This window comes from Momordica charantia (assembly GCF_013281855.1).
Source record: "Momordica charantia cultivar OHB3-1 chromosome 10 unlocalized genomic scaffold, Mcharantia_2.0 BLBB01000010.1, whole genome shotgun sequence".
In the NCBI taxonomy this organism is placed as follows: domain Eukaryota; kingdom Viridiplantae; phylum Streptophyta; class Magnoliopsida; order Cucurbitales; family Cucurbitaceae; genus Momordica; species Momordica charantia.
This window is the reverse complement of record NW_028275158.1, coordinates 21,931,683-21,952,534: the sequence shown is the minus strand read 5'-3', so window position 1 is coordinate 21,952,534 and position 20,852 is coordinate 21,931,683. Positions and strand designations below refer to the sequence as shown.

At 30.3% G+C, this 20,852-nt stretch overlaps 1 protein-coding gene across 1 annotated transcript; it reads right to left on the bottom strand.

Annotated features, from left to right (window-relative positions):
* Window positions 1–3,852: 3,852 nt before the first annotated feature.
* SKL2 (shikimate kinase like 2) lies at window positions 3,853–9,560 on the bottom strand. The gene is given in 9 exon segments (XM_022289576.2): window positions 3,853–4,127; window positions 4,388–4,564; window positions 4,946–5,064; window positions 5,154–5,220; window positions 7,691–7,752; window positions 8,182–8,376; window positions 8,459–8,649; window positions 9,311–9,496; window positions 9,498–9,560. Coding segments are annotated over 9 exon segments (1,143 nt in total). The 5' UTR covers window positions 9,546–9,560; the 3' UTR covers window positions 3,853–4,029.
* Between the last annotated feature and the right edge of the window lie 11,292 nt (window positions 9,561–20,852).

Sequence of the window (20,852 nt, the reverse complement as noted above, 5' to 3'; positions counted from 1 at the left end):
AATATGTTAAATTCAGGTACGTGCCGATCAACCTCTTATTGAGTAAATAATAGAAGAAGAAATAATACTCGATAGTGTGGATCGAAGAGGGAAAAGGAAATAGAGGGAGGAATCTGAGGTATTAAAACCTTATTATTAGTATAATTTCTTTAACTAGAAGTATAATTTGAATTTGGAATAATGCAGGATCATGATATCCCAATAATTTGATGATATCTTTCATCAAATTGGCATATGACATTTCTTGATGCATAATTAGTTCTGACACTTGTATTACACGTAATTATCTCTGTCGTTCCAAAACCCACCATGAAACATGCTCACGGTAATAGAAGTGCTACCGATATGACATTTATAAAAGTACATTTACTTACATGGGTAAAAATTATATACTACTTAATAGGCATGTTTAATAGTAGATTTCAATAGTACAAGTATATTATATACCCATCTATGTACTAATCCCTATCTTATAATAACGAAACAGCATGAACATAATTTATGCCCATAAATATGAATAGCTAAAATGTAATCTAAAACAAGATAATAATGGAAGTGCGGCAATAGGAAGTGCAAAAATAATGTGACAGTGGAAGAAACTGTGATATTAACGTGTAATCATAATAAATAATAAAACCATATAATTGTTTATGGCCTCAACGACAGTGGAAAAACCTGAATTCAGCTTTTTTCTTGGCAGTGGCGTGCAAACAACATACTGTGTTTTTTTTAGAACAAGTGCGAATGTGAGAGGAGTACAGAAAATTTATATTACCATTTTGAAATATTGTAGCACCGTGCACCATAGCAGAAATCGAAGGGAAAGTGTTCGTAGCACCGTAGCAGACGACAAGAATGTTGTGCTGGGTAGTGAATAAAAGAAGAAAAACGGAAGAAAAAATAGGATACCTTGGACGTGAAGGAAGAAGAAAATCGGAACCAATGGAAGAGAGATGAAATAAATCTTTTTTGAGGGATTTGGAGGGGAGAATTAACGAATTTGAATTGGCAATTACTACGGGCCCACATTTATTAAAAGATTGTGATATTAATTCATGTAAATAACAATTTTACATTTCAAAAAATCAAAATCCCTTAATAAATGAAAATGCAATGGTAAATTCAGAATTAAATTAAAATCCTACCTGCATAAATCTAAAATTGTAAATTTATAAAAATTTAGACATTTATATAAATAAGTTTTTAAAATAGCCTATCTCATAAATAACCACATTTAAGATTATTGCCTTTTACTTTCTCCAATAAATATATAATAATATATATATATATAATTTTGTCTTTTATGTTAAATTACCAAATTTACCGAAGCAAGTTTAATTTTCTGAATTTTGAATTGTTTTCAATGTCTTTGTAATTTTAAAAGTTTCAATTTGGTTCATATAATTTTATTACTTTTAATTTAATTCCAGGAATGTTAAGGGTGCGTTTGGTTGGTAATAATTTGAAAAGAAGGGATTCAATAAAAACCAGATTTGATAATTGAATCTCAATTTAAAAAATTGTTGAATTTGTGTTTAGTAATATATTTGTAAATTGCAAACTAAATTTTAGTTTGATCTAAACTTATATTAATTAATTTATTAACATTTTTTTATGAATTTTATATAATTGTTATTTTACAAGGTTATATAATTTAGAATACATTATATTTTACCTGTTTTAATTTTAACAACCATAAAATGAGTTTATAATATGAACTAATATATTTATCAAAGTTTTATCATTTTTAATGTAATTCTGCATCTTCAAAATTTCAAATTTTGAATCTGAAAACGAAAACATAAAAAAATCGTTTTCCAGAATTTCTACTGTTTAAATCACAGAATTCGAAAACAGTTTTCAAAAACAAATATCCAAAATCCTGCCATATTCGCTGGATCCATTTGATTCAGTAAATATGAAAACAAAAAACAGAATCGGAATTTCCAACTAAACCCTAACATATTCAATTTAGTTTTTGGGTCAAAGTTCACAAATATTACTAAACACACCTTCAACATTTCCTTACTGGAAAATTGCACAAGTAACTTTCTTATAGGTCCAAATTTAACAAATTGGAGGGCATATAATATAATCGAAAAAACGGTTCAATTAAAAAGAAAAAAAAAGGCAAATTTAAATTTTAGTGGCTAACAAATTGATGGAGAAAATTTTAACTGAACAATATTTTGAAATTTTTAACTAGTCCATAAAAATTATAATAAAAATATGAAAATAACAAATAAAAGACCAAATTTAAGTAACCCCAAATCATTAGGCTAAAATAGTAAATTAAACAAAAAAAAATTATTTTAGTTTTTTCTGCTTAACAGTAGTTTAATGATAAGTTTAACTCAGTGATAATTGATATCTGTCTCTAATCAAAAGGTCATAAATTCAAATTTCTCGACCGCACTAACTAAGAAGAAATAAAGAAAAAAATTTAGTTGCTCAATATAAATGAAAGTCAGCAATGTAAAACAAATGGTCTCCAAATCTTCCAAAATTTTGTTCCATTTTAATTCTAACTCTAAAAATGTGGTTCTAGTCCATAAACTTTCAAATTTATTTTATCTTGTTTGTAAACTTCTATATATTCTCTAAAAAAAATCATAGTTATATTCGTTATTATTCTCCAACTTAAAATCTACTCACTCAATACCTATCACAACCGTATGTTAAATAATTAATGGTAAAATCATGACAAGAACAAAAATAGTTATCTTAAAAAATAAAATCAAAATACATTTGGAAAGGACTCAATAGATATAAAGGCTTATAAAAAAAAAGTTTAAATCTCATTTTTATTTATGAAATTTCATGATTTATTATAGTTTCTAAAATTTCAAAAGCTCATTTGATCTAAGTTGAGATTTGTTTAATTTTCACCATTAAACTTTCAGAAAAACTATTTTAATCCCTAAATTAAAAATTAAAAAAATCATTTGTCTTTATCTTTATTTTTTTTCCAATAATTTGTAAACAATATTTCTACTATTTGTATTAACGTCTTAATACGAGCGTGTATTGAAACTACTCTATTAACGTCTTAATACGAGCATGTATTGAAACTACTCTAGTTGAAGATGAGCATTAGGTAAGCAAATATCAAGTGGCAAAATAATAAAACAACAATTAAAATAATTATTTTTGAAATTTAAATTATTAAAATAGAACTTGCATGAGTCTCGTGATGTCGCATAGAGGGGAGTTGAGTTGGGATTGCTATCGTCGTGTGAGTCTCGTGATGTCGTTGCAAATCTGGTGTCGTCGATTGTTTCGTTACAAGTATGTTGTTGGAGATAGAAATTGCGTGCTGTTGGGTGGATCGCGGGATCTATGAGTTTGGTTCACGTCTAACTCATGCCAAGAACAAAGTACACATACCGACCTAACTCATGTCGACCTATGAGACTCGAGAGGAACATAAGAATCTTGTCTAGAGCACCTGACCGACCTATTGCAATGGTCCGCAACCATAACCACCTGTCAGAACAACCATAACCATCTTGTCTATCACGTCCCCCAATAAAAGGGAACGGAATATACTCTTATTGTTTGTTATTTTCTTGAATATTGTTCTTGTAAATTTTCGTTCTTATACACTAGGCTGTTTTATCAGTCCTTGTATTTCAGTCTCACTTTGCATCTCTCAAACGGGCAACCCTTATGCATGAATTTTTTTTTTTTTAATTATGAATTTTAAGGTCCTTTTGATACCAGCTCAATTTTTAAAAACCAAAAGTAAATTAGTTAAAATTGTTATCAAAAGGGGCTTAAGATTCATAATTTTTTTTCTTTTTGAGGAATAAAATTCATAACTTGATTCTCCCTAAAGAATAATAAAATATATATACAGAATACAAGATGGGATTTGATTACCTCCAATCTGTCAGCTAAATTACAGGTTGAACATAACCGTTAAATTTTTTTAGCAAGGTAGGATTGAGAGTGGAAATAAAATTTCTTTTCCTAGGAGTGTAACAAATGTGAGATAAGAGATTGAACCTTCAGTAGTAAAAAAAGTACTCAGGCAGTAGCGTCATCAGCTGCAGGATCCCAACCAGGAGGTTTGATGTTTGGCCAATCACCGCGACATCCCAATCGGATGTAAAGACTTTTCTTCTCTACAACAACATGGTACACCAAATTTCTAAATCCAAATCTAATACACAAATCACAAAATGCAATGTATATAAAATTCAAGAATAACCCACAAATAGCTCTGAGATAAAAACTTTTTGTAGTAAATTCGAATATCTGGTTAAAAGCATGAAATAAATTGCAAATCTTAAAGACGAGCAGCAGCCCCAAGAACGAGAAGCATGATGATCAATTATTCTTAGACCGTATCAGCAAAATGCTATTGCGTGTAAACAAAGTATACCTGGAAGGTTTTTGTCTGACAGAGTAAGTTGTTTAAGGGCACTTAACGCTGCCTGAGCCACTGCTTTGGAATGAGCATCGTCCCAACCCTGAAGTTTAACAACAACTTCGGCGTTTGAGTACGCTACTTTACTGTCTTGCATATGTCTCCTAGCTTCTTCCTTAGCTGCACTTTCATCTGCATTTAAAACCACCATGGAAATTTCCAAGTGAATATTCATTGAAATTTGCATCTTCTTCATCCTCCATCTAGGGAATAAAGGCCGTTTTTCTGTGGGGGCGGGCTTTTTAGCTATATTTGTGAGGGTTGTGGATTGAGAGGAACAACAAGGACCATTATTATAAGAGGGGTTGAGAGGTACGTTCCTGGGAGGTGGCTTAGGATCTTGTTAGATATCATGTTTCTCTTTGAGCCTCAGTGTCCAAAGTTTAAGTTTGCACGGTCAAAAATTTCAAATGGGATTTTCATTAACTTGGAAAAGAAACGCTAAAATCTAAATAGGTACGATCGTTTTGGAATTAAATGGAAGTGGAACAGCAACTATGTAAGAATGTTTACCCTTAGCCTCAGTTTGTGAAAGCCAAACAGTGAATCCTGCATAAAGATGTCTCCAAGCATCGGTTCTACCTGCAGCTCCCTGCTCACCTCCTAGTGTTGCAACAACAGCACGGACATGGCTGCATAATCAGCAGGAAAAAGAATATTCTTCCTCCATTTTTTAATAATCAACCAAATTCATGAAGATTAAGGCGAGTTTTAGACATACCTACTTAAACTTTCTAATACAGCGGTTTCTGCTTGGGCTACAGCATTAGAGCCTTCAGCAAGCATCCCTGGAATTGATTACAGTCGTTAACAAACTGCAAAATCGGGAATAAAAGTCATTTCAAGTATGTATCGCAATTTTGCTTCTCAAGTCTGAGTTAGAACTATCAAATCTGAAGGTGAAGTTGTAAATCATAGGAACTTAGATGTTAGCATAGGGGAAATGCTGGCAATTAAATTGTAATACTGTAGTAATTATAATTAACTGCTGATGGAACCTACTCTCTGAAGTACAATCTGTTGATTTTTAGTATGGTAGAAGGAAAAGATTCCCGGAAATGATAGGAAGATTACAACTTGAGATTTGTTACTATTTATGAGTCTGCCCCATATTACTAAAGTGTATCAACGTAAGCGAGTGAGAAAGAGGGAGACGGTTTGAACGGGTGCATTACGCACCTTTGGGTGGGCCTGAGAGAATATTTGTTAGTTATGCATATAGGTATATCTAAGGGAAAGAGTAGTGAGGGAGGGTATTAATTCTCTGCGGAGAACTTGGGAGAGGCAGGGAGCTCTCTAAACTCCCTTGATTGTTGATAAATAAAATTGAGGCTTAGGCCTATCAAAATTCTCAAGTTAAAATAGATGGTGAGGCCCTAAAATATTCAGATTAAGAATGAAGTTTCATTTTAAAGATAAACTTCGAGAAGGCTTACGTCCACATGAGTTAGGAATTTTGTGGAAAAAATGGTTTCAAATGGAGAATGGATGTGGGAAATCGTTTACGATCAACTACTTTATCGACTTTAATTAATGGCAAACCAAGGGAAAATCCTTTTGCAACTAGCGGAGACGGATCCTTTTTCTCCCTTTTCATTCATAAATGTGGCTGATGTTCTAAGTCAGTTCCTAACAAGGGGATGGAGACAGGGGGCTTCGAGGGCTTTAAGATTGACCAGGATAACATTCGTCTCTCTCCCTGTAAAGTTTGCTAGTGACATTATCTTCTTTTGTGCAAGGAATGAAGGGTCTTTCCGAAATCTAATTAACATGCAAGTTCTAGTTAATGTTGTCTATGAGTTAATAGAGAGAAGTGCTATGTTTTTTCAGGATCATTTGTGACGAAGATTAACTAATCTAGGATTCCCAATCCCATGATCCTATAGTCAACTCTTTCTGGACCCAATGATTGATAGAGAACATTCAATAGAGACTTTCATCTTGGAGGAAAGCTTTCGTCTCAAAAAGGGAAACACTCACCTTAGTTAAGTGTGCTTAGAAGTATCTTTTTGTATTTCCTTCCTCTTCAAAATTCTTGGATTAGTTAAGGACGGGTTAAAAATGGACATGAGAGATTTCTTATGCGAAGATTCATAGGGAAGGAGTGGATCACACTTAGGGAATTGGAACACTGTGTTGAAAACTTGTGAGGCTGAGGTTAGGAATGAAAATTTTAAGCAACAAGAATCTAGTCATTCTCTCAAAATGGTTGTGGAGGTTCCCTTCAAAACCTTAGGCTTTGTTGCATTAGATAATTGCAAGCAAAGTTTCATCCTCACAGCTAAGGTGCTGGTAGTTTCCAAGGGCACTCTCAGGTCCTTGGAAGGTGATTTCCCTCTCTCCCAAGTTTCCTCCCTTTCATTAACTTTTCTTTAGAGGATGGTAGAAGAATCCAGTTTTCGCAGGATTGTTGGATCCGTATTAGTTCCCATTAGTTGCAGTACCCTTTGATTTACACAATAGCCATCTCCAAAAATCTTCTAGTCTCGTCTATCATTTATAGGGCACTTTGGGATTGTCAGATCGAGGAGGTAGTCTCCCTTTTACCGTCAATTGATAGTTTCCACCAAAAAATATAGTGACCATTGTCTTTAGTCTCTCAAATTGTCAGGATCCTTAATCTCAAACAAGTTGCGGCTCTTTGCAGAATCAATAACATATACATTTTGCAGAGAGCCTTCTCTTTTGTCCTTGATCCAAACTGATGCTTTTGTGTAGGAGCATGGTACTAAATTGAATCATATTTTATGGGCCCTTTCACGTCTAGAGAGTAGGATCACTTTTGGCAGAGTTTTGGTTTCTTCTTCAACAATAGTGGTTTAAATAGTGGGAAAGGAGAACGAAAACATCTTTGGGGGTACTTAGTTTGATGGAAGCTATATGGGGAATCCGGGACTGATGCACTTCAACGCTTACCTCTGGACTCTTGAATCAAATTTACTTTGTGACTACCATTCATGTTTTATTACCAAAAGTTGGAGATCTAGTGTGTACATTTTTTTGCTTCCCTCTTGGCTTGGCGGCTCACATTCTTTTGTGAGGGTCTTCCATTTTTCTTTTTCAATCGATATAAAAGTAAAAGGTATATGGCACGTCTGATCTCAGAATCAACATAGGCCATATTATTGAATTGTTAGTAGACAAAGGAATCAGCCGTCTATCTCTAAAAATCCTAAATACTGAAAGGGGAAAAAGTATATAAGCCTGACAGGCGCTCATGGCATAAACCATGTTTGTTGTAAATAGTATAGTACTTACATGAATCAATGGTCTGCTTGGAAAATGTTTCCAGCAATTCTTTTGTACTCAATGGAGTATACCTGAGAATCACACAAATCAAAGTTATCAGATGAAAGTTTTACAAAATTAGCAGGAAGAATTCTAGAAAGGGCATAGATTCATCAGCTTCGATGTTAATAATTAAAAAGTGGAAATTAATTTTTGGCTTGCTTAAGATAACTGATAAAGTAGGTCCTATATTGAGATAAAATAATTGCCTTGTTAAAGTAGATACGAAAGCGGGGGAGGAAACATAACATTAGATGCAAGTGCATGCAAATGTAATTTCAAAAGAGCATTAGTCAAAGGAAGGCCACAATTCAGTTAATATCATGTATGGTACGAAGGCCACAATTCAGTTAATATACACTACCTGAAAACCATAAAATCAGTCGTTTTAAATAAACTGGAAACTGACGACAACCAATATTGTAAAATGGAAATGACCCCAAGACATAGAAACACCATACCCAAGTCCAACTGCTAGTTCATGCGCAACTTTTTGGTTAATGTCTGTTGAATCCCCTATCAAATATATGGATGTTCCTTTTAGAAGCTGTGTAGATCCTGCTGTTAGGGATTCCCAAGACTCCACAATGTCAGGCCATTTCAAGTCTGAATCATGCTTCTTTAAATTTATAACTAGTTGATCTTCATCTATATACCTGTTCAACATAAGAAATGTTATGTTTAGACATGAAAATTCATACCGGTTGTAGCAGGTTATCTACCATGACAAAGACAAACCATATTGTTTCTGAAGGTTTTATCTTCTCAAATAGTTGCTTCGTTTCCAAAAGAGTGATGATAGACCCCGTGCGTTGTACTCTAATTGTCAAAGAGGTTTCATTTGCATCCACAAAAATATCTTTTGAACTACGAATTTCTTGAGTCCCAAGTTGTAACCTCAGTTCCACTTCAGAAGAACCATCGGTGAACTGCATGAAAATTAATCCAGTAAGTTGGAAGGTGAAAGACTGGTGAGCAAAGAAAATACAACTCCAAATACTCCGTGAATAAGAGACTCGTCTTTATTGGGTTTAAGCATGAAACATAAAGAGCTAATGCTTATATATTATGTAAGAAGTCATTATCTAATGGCCACAAGACATGCTTGCAAAACAACTATTATGATTCTTTCTGCCATTTTTTATGTTATCCTAGGGGGTTAGATAATTAGAGGATAAACGAACCAATTTTTTTCAAATATAATATGCATTAAATTGATGTAAGTGGATTATTCATTGCCAATAACTATTTACATGTCTTCAACACATCATACAACAAATTTTCACCACAGCGTCCACAATGCCTCTACATACAAAACTTCGCCTCAGTAACCTCTAATTCCTCAACGTCTGTTCATCAAATATGTCGTCTATAAGGATAACGAATGGGAAAGACAATGCAAATTTCTCTTCATTTGTAAATTTTGATGATACAATCCTTCTCGCTGTTGGAAGGCAATGCAAAACGTTATTCGAGAAATACCTCTAAAACTTTTGAAGGTACCTAGTACAGACTTCGGAGTACCTCAACGACAAAGAATCCTAGATTTTCCATGCAACTAAACAGAGAGAATCGCAAAAGAAGAAGTACCTCGTAATCCAAAGTGCGTACTGGAGTGGTGCTGGAGGAGCAATTGCGAGCGAAACGAGAACTGAACCGAGAAGTTGCAGGAGAGAGGCCGGCGCTGGAAGTGAGAGCGATAGAATTGGAAGCGAATTCGACGCCATTGGTGATAGAGAAGAGGATCGGAGAAGAGAACTCGAGGTTTTTTATAGGGGTTTTGGGAGAAGAAGCACAGAGCAGTGGTGAAACTAGTCGAAGCCATTAGAGCTTCGCACGAAGGAAAGGGAAAAAAACTGGATAAGGAGATTGAAGAAGGCGGGAGCGGCCGGCAGTGGCCAGATTCCTTGAAATTTGATGTTGGGCCTAAAATGAGCCCAAAACTTAGTATTCCTAATGTGGGCTTAACGACGGATTTTAAGGCCCAATTTAATTTGTCTCAAGAAAAGGCCCAATTCTCTTTATGTTCGGCCCAACATGAAACACATAGCTGGATCACTAATGGGCCATTTAGTTTTTTTACTTATTATTTTATAATTCATCTCTTTCTGTTAAAAAAACACTTTTAGTTGAAAAATCTCATCAAAATTAAGTGTTAGATTTTTATTATGTTAGAGTTGAGGCTTTGCAGTATATTTAGTCCGTTATTTTATCCATCCACATATTAGGGACTAAATTGTTACAAATTTTAAACTAAAGGGACGAAATTGTTACATTCTAAATTTAAGAGACTAAATTGTAATAAATTTAAAAGTATAGAAACTAAATCATTATAAATTAAAGTTGAGGGACTAAATCGTTACTTTACTATTCTTAAAAAAGTACTCTATTTTTTAAATAACAAATTTAAAAAGTTGTTTGATACGAAAATGGAAACAAGGTATTGTTGCTTTCATGTTTATAAAAATAATATTAAAATTTTGAAAAATAGAAGGTTGATTTGCAATTAACTTTCCATATGTCACGTGGATGGGCTATTTTATTTTATTTTTTGTTGGTAGAAAGTTTGAAATTAACTTTATTTTTTCCAAAATTTTTAAAGCAATTTTTACCACAAATGGGCATGGCCCCATAATGCTTGGCATTTTATTGAATGTCAATGGTGGCCCATGGTCCCTTTAATGTGGATTATCTATCGCTTAAACAATTTTATTTTCTTTTTTCTTCTTTCATAAAATCTCGTTTCACAGATCTTTCTATTACCGGAAAATCCTGCTACGACTATAAAAGTTGATGGTCCAGATTAATCGAGAACATACTGTCGGACAACGACATTTGATAATAGAAGTTGTTGTATTTGTTAGATGGTAGTACGAGATGAAGTAGATGCATGAGAAATAATTTTATACCCTATATATAGTGAAATAGATTGATATAATTATTTTTCTTGTATTTGTTCTATTTTCATTAATTTTCATGTTAAACCCTAATCAGCCCCAAATTTTATGTTATATCATATGAATTTTTTGTTAAATGCAACAAAAAAAAAAACCCAAAACTAATAATTATACTATTTTTCATGTAATATTCATGGACCAAAAACCAAGATATTTAAAAGTGTAATTAAAGACCAATAAAATAATGTCAAAGTTTAGACACCAAAAAATATATCTAAATCCTATCATTGTTTAATTTTCGTACTTAATTTAATTATAGTTTAATAGTAGTAAAATTGATATCATTCTCGAAACTAAATTAGAAAACGGACTCGCAAACTAACCAATAAATCATATAAAAACATGGTAATTACATTTGTTTTAAAGGTCGAATGTTTGAGTTTCACTCCGACATTACTGAATCAATATATGCATCCACCAAATCAATTGACTAGAAATATGCTCAAGCTCAGGAGTGTATTAGCTTTTACCAAAAATGTAGAAAATTTTCCAACGCTTTTAAAAAATTTCCCGACTATTCTTCGCGTCAGTAAGACCTGAAAATCTTGCATAGTGCCACTTAAATTTATAGTTTGATAGATGAATTTAGAATTTTGATATCAAATTGGACCATTTTTTTTTATATTTCAACAAATACAATGTGGTAATTTAAATCTTCAATTTTAAAAAGGTAATAAATACCTTATCCACTATAAATTATATTCAAATTAACAAATTCGGCTCCTTAAACTAAGTATGTCAGTAATAAAAATGTAAATCTAAGTATAGCTACGTATGTACCTCCCTACCCTGTCATTTGTTAACTCAAAATAATAATAATTTAATAATTAAGTAATTAATGGATGCAATGTTAGGGGTAGGAATTATAAATAATTTTGTGTGGGGGAAAATGAAAAAGAGGTGGGACCCAAATAGATGAGGAGTGGCAGAAATCAGAGAGCAGAGCAGTGATAATATATACAATTCAGCACATGTCACATCATGCATCCTCTTTTCATACTATGCATTTCCAAAAGCTAGTCATTATGAATGAATGATTCACTGCAGACTTTGGGATAAAAAAATAACCTTTTTCTAATATGATATATTATTTTTTTATTTTCTTTTCCATTCCCATTTTATTTAAAAATTCTGTGTCAGTGTCAGAGTGTCACAGGTTCTGACAACTTACATTTTTCTTCCTCCACCCCTCATGTTTTTGGGATTTTCAAATCAGTCCTCAATGAGTTTTTTGTCTTAAAAAAATTAACTTAATAACTATTTTTATCTAGCTCGTTAATTTATTCGTTTTAATTTGCATTTCAAAGTACTTTTAATGAGTTGGAGATAGCTTTTAGAACTTAATTTTAGTTGGAATTAAAAGAAATTTGCCCAAATTAAAAAAGTGAAAATTAAAGAAGAGATTAGAAATTGAAATGAAATTACAAAAATAGCATCAATCTGCCACTGAATTGAGGATGTTCTGTAGAGAAATAAGAGACATAAAGCACAAGTCACGTCCTACTCTCTCTTTTTCTATTAAAAATTAACATTAAGAAAAAATTCATGCATTACATGTTTTAACACATTTATTACAGGGAAAAAGAAACTATCAAAATTATATTCCCTAAATTTACACAATTTTTATTAAAATTTAAAATTTAATAGCTTATATAGATTTAAAGTGATATATAAAACAAATTAGAGTTGATTTAGTAGTAATATATCCTTTTCGATGGAGGAACTTTTTGCCTACATTTTTCCTCTATTTCGTTCCACCATCTCCTCTGCATCTGCAACACGTACGCCAACTCATTTATTAGCGAGGAATTGTTTTCCTTATTTAGCTACTTTTTTCGATCTCTCAACCATCTAGCGTCGTTTTTTAATGCTGAAAAAAGTCTTACATGATTCAATAGTCCATCCACGCATAATTTTGAGAATGACACGAGCTGACTTCCTCCAGCCCAAAAAAAATTATTGAACTATAAAAAAAGTATCCTTTCAAGAAGGTCAACCAATGTAAAAAAAAATAATTATTTTTATATTTAACAAATTTCGTCGATAATGTACTCAGTATGCATTTAATTCTATTGTCGTGTTGTGTCTGGTCTAGAAATAAAATAACATGAATAGTACCAAAGGATAAAAAAAAAATAGAAGGGGAGTAGTACTAAAGTAATTACATATTTTAAACATCCCAAAATGCAGTTAAAAAAAAAAGAAAGAGAGAGAGAGAGAGAAATGAAAATAATATAAATAAATAAAAAAGAAATAAATAGCCCGCCTTGAATGCCGGGTAGAAAAGGAAATGACTGCCCGAAAGGACAGGACTAAGAAGGAATGGTCGCAATCCGGTTCGAGTGCCCGAGCTGCCCGAAAGAAATGTGGAAAGGACAAAGGGGCGACACTGATGCTAGAGTGACAGGGCGGTCAGCGAGGCGTCAATCATAAAGCAATGGATTGCAAAATGATTTCCATATTATAAAATAACAAAAATTAAAAATTAATAAAGGCCCTCGATTGTCTCGCTCTCTATTCTTTTTTGCATCGTTTGCTTTTGCGTTCTCGACGCTCATTGGCTGTGACGCTGGCCGGTGTGTCATTGACCGTGTCGCTTACACTGCTGCTCTTTTTGACATGTCACTTTCACACGTGCGAGAGATTTGAAAGCATGTGTGGGCGCTCTCTCTCTCTCTCTCTAAGGGAGAATAATATAATACCCTTTGGCCCCCGCGAGAATATCGCCTTATAATGCGTTCTTCTGTAAGAATTTAACAAAAACAAAAATAATAATAATTAAATTTTTTTTTAAATCTTTTTTTTTCCTTTCCTCATCCCATGTTTTAGTTTGTTTTTAAAAATTGTCTTTTTTATACTCTCTCTTCCCCCTAAAAATTTGTCATATATTACAATAAATAGTTATGAGACAAACAATAATCAACAAAATTCATTGTTACATTAAATAACTTATTATTTTTTTTTCTGAAGATGATAAAAGAAAAGTATCTATTGTCATCTTTAGAAGAGTCATGATCTTCCATTGACATCATACCATGGCTGATTTGTGATGATTTTGGTGTACTATTTGTAAAAGTTTGAAATAGAAAGAAGAGAGTTAAGAGTTATATATATGTATAGAAAATTCTAATTCTTTGCATAAAAACACGAGACACTATGAAAATAAACTTTTAACACATTTCTAGATTGTATTGATCCATTTTACCATAAAGTCAAAATTATGTATAGAAAAAATACAAAATAAAAAGGGGAAAACATCTTTTTATTTCTTTTGAGTTCCAAAGTAGAAAAAGCCTATTTTGGTGAAATTAAAGCCCTAGATAGATGAATATAACTCATGGAAAAGATTTCCACTTTTATTAACAAGACAACAAGTTAAAAGAGAAGGGAGTAGAAGTAGGGATTTTTCACGAAATAACTCTAATTGAATAAGTTCAATTCAATTGGTTTTGATCTATTTTTATCTGGTTTGGTACTAGTAAAAAAAAATTTCAAATTTGTTTCTTAATTTTGTTGTCAAATAAAATAGACTCGATTTAAATCTTATTTTGATCCTTTTTAAAAAAAACTACTTAAGGAAAAAGTAAATTAAACTTTTCATAAATTATTAACAAGAATTAAAAGTTGGTTTTTTAATCTTCTAAAGGTCGTGGCACGCGGTTGGGACATCTAGGTACCACCTACTTTGATTTCTCAAGTTTGATCACTACATTGATGACGGTGTAGTTCAGCCCAGACAACGAACCGTAGTCATGTAGATTCATTAAGGTAAGACACATGACATCGATTTCGGTAAATTAAAAAAAAAGAACCATGATCATCTTTTGTATATGACTTTAAATATATGTAAAATGTAGATATTTACTAATTAATTCAAAAATAGTCTCATCAACTATATAAACATGCACTGTCGTAACCAATTAATAATATTAGTTACACGACTTAAGCATGTTCCAAATATAAATTTTATTAAATTGAAAGTTTGAAGTTAAAATCAATTACGCAACATCCAAACAACCATTTTCAAATAAGAAGACTTGAAAATTATTAAAAGAAAATTAAGAAGATTACTTGAAAATAGGTTTTTCATCCAGGTTGAATTTAAAAATAAGAAAAATCAAAAATATGGATTTAATTTTAATCTTGAACAAAAAAAAAAGGACAAAGAAAAGAAGTTGCACGAAAGTTTGATACCACCGGAGGCTACGCAATCATTCTTTATTATTATTTTCATTTCATTAATAAAGCAAAAAAGAAATTAGAAATAAAAAAAATAAAAGAAATAAAAATTTGGTCCTCGAGCGGCTCAACGAGAGTTTCACAAGGACGTGGAGTTGGGTGAAATCAAGGACGGGAGGGTTCAGCAGCATCCGTCGCTTTCCCAGATCTGACGGCAGGCAGGGACTGCCGCGCCCGACAATCGAGGTGCTCTGATTCCGCCACGTGTAAAGCCGGTGGGTCCCGGAGGCAATTGTAATGATGGTTAAATAATTTGACATTCTCTTCTGCGAATGAATGTTTATGTTATTGACTGACGTGGGTGCGCTTAGTAAAAAGGCAAATTTCAAAGCTGTGAAAAGAAATTTTTACGGAAGATGACGCTACCGCCCTGCACTTGTACGACGTCGCTTTGCTGTTTTTCTTTTTTCTTTCTTCTTTTTTTTTTTTTAATTTGAATTTAATCGCAGTTCTAGTTCTAGGCTTTTTTATAATTGTCAGTTCTTGTCTGCTCTATATCCAATGTGCCGACAATTATATATTAAATTCAAGTTGTTAAACTCTTAATATTATATTTAATATGTTGGCAGAAAGTTTTAATAAGTCATTAATCTATCAAATTTAGGTTAAATAAGTTTATGAACCTCTTTTTTGAGTATTTAATAAATCACATTATACACTACAAAACTAAGTTCTTTTGAGTACTTAACTGAAAAATTAAATGGATAGGATGGTTGAACTGCTTTAGACGATTCTGTAAATCTTAAATATTCTGGCAAAATATCTCAAAACATTCAGGGACTTCTCTTAAGCAAGCAAATTACCGTCCTATCAATAATAGTGCGATAGAAGATGGATTTCACTAACAATCATACAGCCACCCGTCAACGATCTTCTTTCCTTTATCGAATCAGTGAGTAAATCTTCAATGAGTCGGTTTCAACAATAAAATTGTCGAATTCAACTAATTGCAATAATACTTCAAAGTTGAATGGTAGATCATTTAATTATGAGATACAACATTAAAAGTTTAATACCTAATAGACACATATTTAATGTCTAACTACATATTTGACACAATACTAAAAATTTAGAGACCAGACTAATAATTTTGATATAAAATTATTGATAAAATTAACGTGTTTTTCTAAGTTAAATTTATATGTCAAGAGAATAAACTTGATAGTATTTATTTAGATTAAGTTTTAAAATTAGTCCATGAATTTTGAACATTCTATCGGATGCCAAACAATGAATTATGCTTTCATTTAATATGTGTTGCTTAACACTATTAATTGCAACACATATTTTTTAGTTGTTTATCATAAAGATAATGAAAAATGAATGACAATATTTTTTAAAAAAATATTATTTTTTTTTGTGGGGTTCAATGAAGGCTGCACATTTTTTATGAAAAGTGAAAGCTGGTTGTCTTGTGCTCAGTTAAAAAAAACAAAAAATTTTTTTGTAAAAAAGTCAATATTTGAACAGATAATTTTAATGAATTTAAACCCTATTTGGTTTATGTAGATCTCTAGCTACGTAGCCTAATCTTTGTTTAATGAATGTCCCATTGATTGTTTGACACAAAGTCAATCCCTTGACGTATATGTTGTTTCTTTTAAATTTCTTTTTATTTGTTTATTGAATCAATTCCCTACAATAATTCGTAATTTTCTATTTTTTTTAATGAGGTAACTTTATTTGTCCTTCTAAGTTGAATAGATATTATGGAAACTAATACTTCGTTTGATAATATTTTCGTTTTTCATTTTTTATTTTTTTCTTTTCGTTTATAGTTTTTAAGAAATATAAGTATTTGATAACTGATTTTGCCTTTGTTTTTGTTTTTTCTTTCTCGCTTTTAAAAAATATTTTCAAAATTGTATATAAATATTGTAAACAACGTAATCAAATTTTTCTGTGATGTTTCCATTTATGTTTTTTCTTTCTAAACATTAATAAAAGCACCATTTTACCTAATATTGACTTATAAAATGTATAATAAATATTATAAAAAGTAATTATAAAATGAAAATTTTGAATATTTAGTATAAAAATTAAAATAATTTCAATTTACAATTTTATAGAATGAAAAACAATGTAGGGTTACCGAACATGTTTATGTTTCTTAATTTGTTCAATAAAAAAATAATAAGAAAAAAAAACAAACACGATTCTGTTTTTATTTATTAGAAAATAGAAAACGATAAAAACAAAAAACAAGAATATTACTAAACGGTTGCTACATTATTTACCCTTAATTGTCAGGTTGAATAATAGATTGTGATAAAGTTTTTTAAAAAAATTGTGAGATCCTTTAATTTGGGTCATAAATACAAAATATTAGAGTTAATAAATTTGCAGTTGGGCTAGAATTTATTGAGCTGACATTATTAAAAAGGTTTTCTCTTTTGGTCTGATTTTTTTTAGGAATTATCTTAGACACAAAATAAATAATTGAGATGAATGTTTTTGAGCTTATAATAAGACTTTAAATCGAAGAAGACAAATGAATAATGATGAGAAAATTATTTTCAATCTTGTTAATACTAGACAAACATATAGTCGAGCATAGTCAAAATTTATAGAGAACAAAAATGTCCAAACCAAACTAAGATTAAAAATAAATAAATTTCCCGACAGGTTTTTAATGTGACAAGATGGGTCAACAAGACATTCAAACGTAGAATGCCAAATAAATTCTATAAAATAATATCTTTCAAGGTATATCAGTTTTTTACATTAAATAACTTAAAACTTAAAAAGAGTTGTATCTTTTACCTTAGAATAAATTTTCATTGGAAAATAGTTGGGTCAAATAAATTATTATAAATCATATATTATAGTAAAAAGTTAATAGAATTAAAACAAGAACTATATCAGAACTGGTTTTTTTTCCTGAAATTTCAAAGTTCTGGATAAAATTATTTAATGGTTTATTTTGTACATTAATCCAATTTAATTTTGTGTCCAACTTAATTTTCATTTAATTAATTAGTCTTTTTGTTTTTTTTCTTTTACATTTTTTTGTCAAAATTACGGGGTTAATTTGAGATAAAATACAAATTTTCTCTTAAAATTAAAACCAAGCGTCGTTGTACAATTCTCTAGAAAAACATTCATGCAAGAATAAACGAGGTGCTCTATTAATTGAGTTATAGTCCTTGTAGTTTTAAAAAAAATTAAATTTACAATTTTTTTTCTTTTGAAATTAATTAAATTTACAATTCTTGAAGCTAAATAATTGAAAAAATGGCTAGGGCAAATAATTTTGATTGGATTTCTACTCCTTGTCATTTAATAAGCTTTAATCAATTTCTAAAAAATACAGTGAAACTTTTAGAAACATAAAAACAATCAAAACTTGGGTCAAAACATAATTCAAAAAAGAAAAAAAGTTATTGATTTTTTCTTTCAATATATTAAAAAAAAACAGGGTAAAGACAAAGTTCAAGACTATACAACTATTTATCAAAAAAAAAAAAGAAAGAAAAAAGGCTATACAACTTGTTAAAAGGCTTTACCTTTCAACTGTTGTAATCCTAATCAAATTGCTATAATTTTATTTTTTGTGGAAAAAAGAAATTATAACATTAACTTTATAAAAAAGAAGAGATTACAAAAGGTGAAAACTAAAGCAAATGCAAAACTTTTTTTCTTTTTGCATTTATTTTTTTCTTTTTGCTTTTAATGCTTAACTACTTTTCAAACCTTACGTGCAAGTTTTTAAAAAATTTAATTTTAAAAAAAAATTTGCTCAATTTTCTTTTTCTTTATTTTCATTCATTGTATAAATAAATTCTCTTAGACTTTTGTCAGTACTAAAACAATTAAAAGTAAAGCTGCAATTCTTACTTTTTGGATGTACCTTTCCTTTTCTTTTCTTTTTTCCTTTTTTTTTTTCTTAACGTCCAATTTTCTTTTTGTGAAATAAATGAGAAGCATGTTTAGTCATTGTCATGGTTTGGCAAGATTAATTAATTTAATTAGTGACTTTTGCTCAAACTATTTAGTAATTTATCACAAATTATTTCTATTTTATTAATTTCATTCCTAAGAAAGCCCTTCATGTTATTTTACACAATTTAATCTTGATATAACTAAAAATTGCATTAAAATTTTCAAAATAAAGAAACACAAACTAGAAATAGCTCACCACTAAAATTTAAGAACATTTCTACATTATTTTATTATGTCATTGTGTAAAATTATTATCAAAGATGACATAATCAATTTTCATTTACCTAACTCCCCATTTAATTAAATTATTGTATGCAAAGAGACAAAAATATATTTGGACTTCCAAAAATATTTGTCGGCATAATTAAATAAATGTAGTTTAATCATCCATCCATTTCTGGCTTTTAGTGTGGAAAATTTGAATTTAAGAGGTTTTCATTATCATATGTCCTCTTATCATATATAATTGTTGTATCTTATTATTCTTATTCTATATATTTTTTTATCTTATTATACTATTTTTATTAGGACAAAATAAGAGATGTCGACACTTAGAATATATATATATATATATATATATAATTTGATGATTTGACGAGGTTACTATTTAATTAATTTATTAATTTATATAACATACGTGTGCAAAAACACAGACATATGTACAAATAGCTAGATTTGATGTGATTTTAAGACTATTAGGGAAGATTTTTTTATTTAATGTAACTTTGGAAGTATTTTTTTTTCTTTTTCTAATTAATCATATGAGGGGATATAATTTGTTTGATATTAATTAATATGATGTGTATTAGATTATATATTGAAGATGGTTTTGGAACCTTTTACCTAAGTTTTTCCTTTATCAATTGACATTTTTTTTCCTAATTTATTTTGAGCTATAAACTAAAAAAAAAAACTAAAGAAAAAAATGTTATTATTGGATTGAATACTTAATTCACATTGATAATTGGACTAAATAATTAGGATTCAATATTATCCCCTCCCTTTTTTTCAAAATTGATAAATATCACAAGACCTTATTAGGTTTTTAAAAATCGCATAATCATTAATCGACAAGTTGGTATTGATTTTTCATCGACATGTCCACATTTTTATATGTCTAATGAGGAATGAATCGGTAAAATAAAAGAAATAACAATAAAATATTAATGTTAATAATTTTTAACTCATTTGGGGAAGAGTGAAATGCTCATTTGTTATTTTAAACATTTGTTAAGATTTTTTTTATATAAATTTTCAAATATATTCATGGATAAGCATCAATATTTTATATATATTTCCATAAAATTGAGTTCTGTCGATATTTCCATCGACATCGATATTTAAAATCATGTTAATGAAGATAGCAGATCATGCTTTGGCCTTAATACCATCCTAAGATATTATTGGAATTTTAAAATGATAATTCTTATAAATAGCTTTTTGAAGTATGTTTGTCTCTCATTCTCATGAAAAGCCATATGGGTTGTTGTTGTTGATCTTTCATCAGCAAAAGAAAGTCACATATAATTGAAAAATTAGTCTAATGATTAAAGATACAAAGAAAAAAAGTGACATCAATAGAACTTAACTAAAAAGAAATCTCATTAAAGCTAAGTTATTTTTTTACTCAAAGTCTATGTTGAAATTGAACAAACATGCCCTAATTTTTTTTTCACACCCACTTGTCTTTCTCATGTGATTTTGCACCATATACGTATTCAAAAGCTCATCTCTCGCTCAGACATCTCCATTATGTACTCACAATTACTAAGGTGTATTTTAACTCAAAGTTGTCGTATAATAAAGACACTCATTATTTACGAGAAGTCAGCGTTTAGGAATTAAACGATCTTTCTTTTCCTTCTAGAAGAAGAAAAAATGAAATATGAGTAGGGGTGAAAAATAAGCTATATTAAAAGGAAGAGAAAAAATGAAATTAAAAACTGACAACTACTTTGTTCCCACTTTGAGAGAAGCTTCCCTTTGTTGGTGAA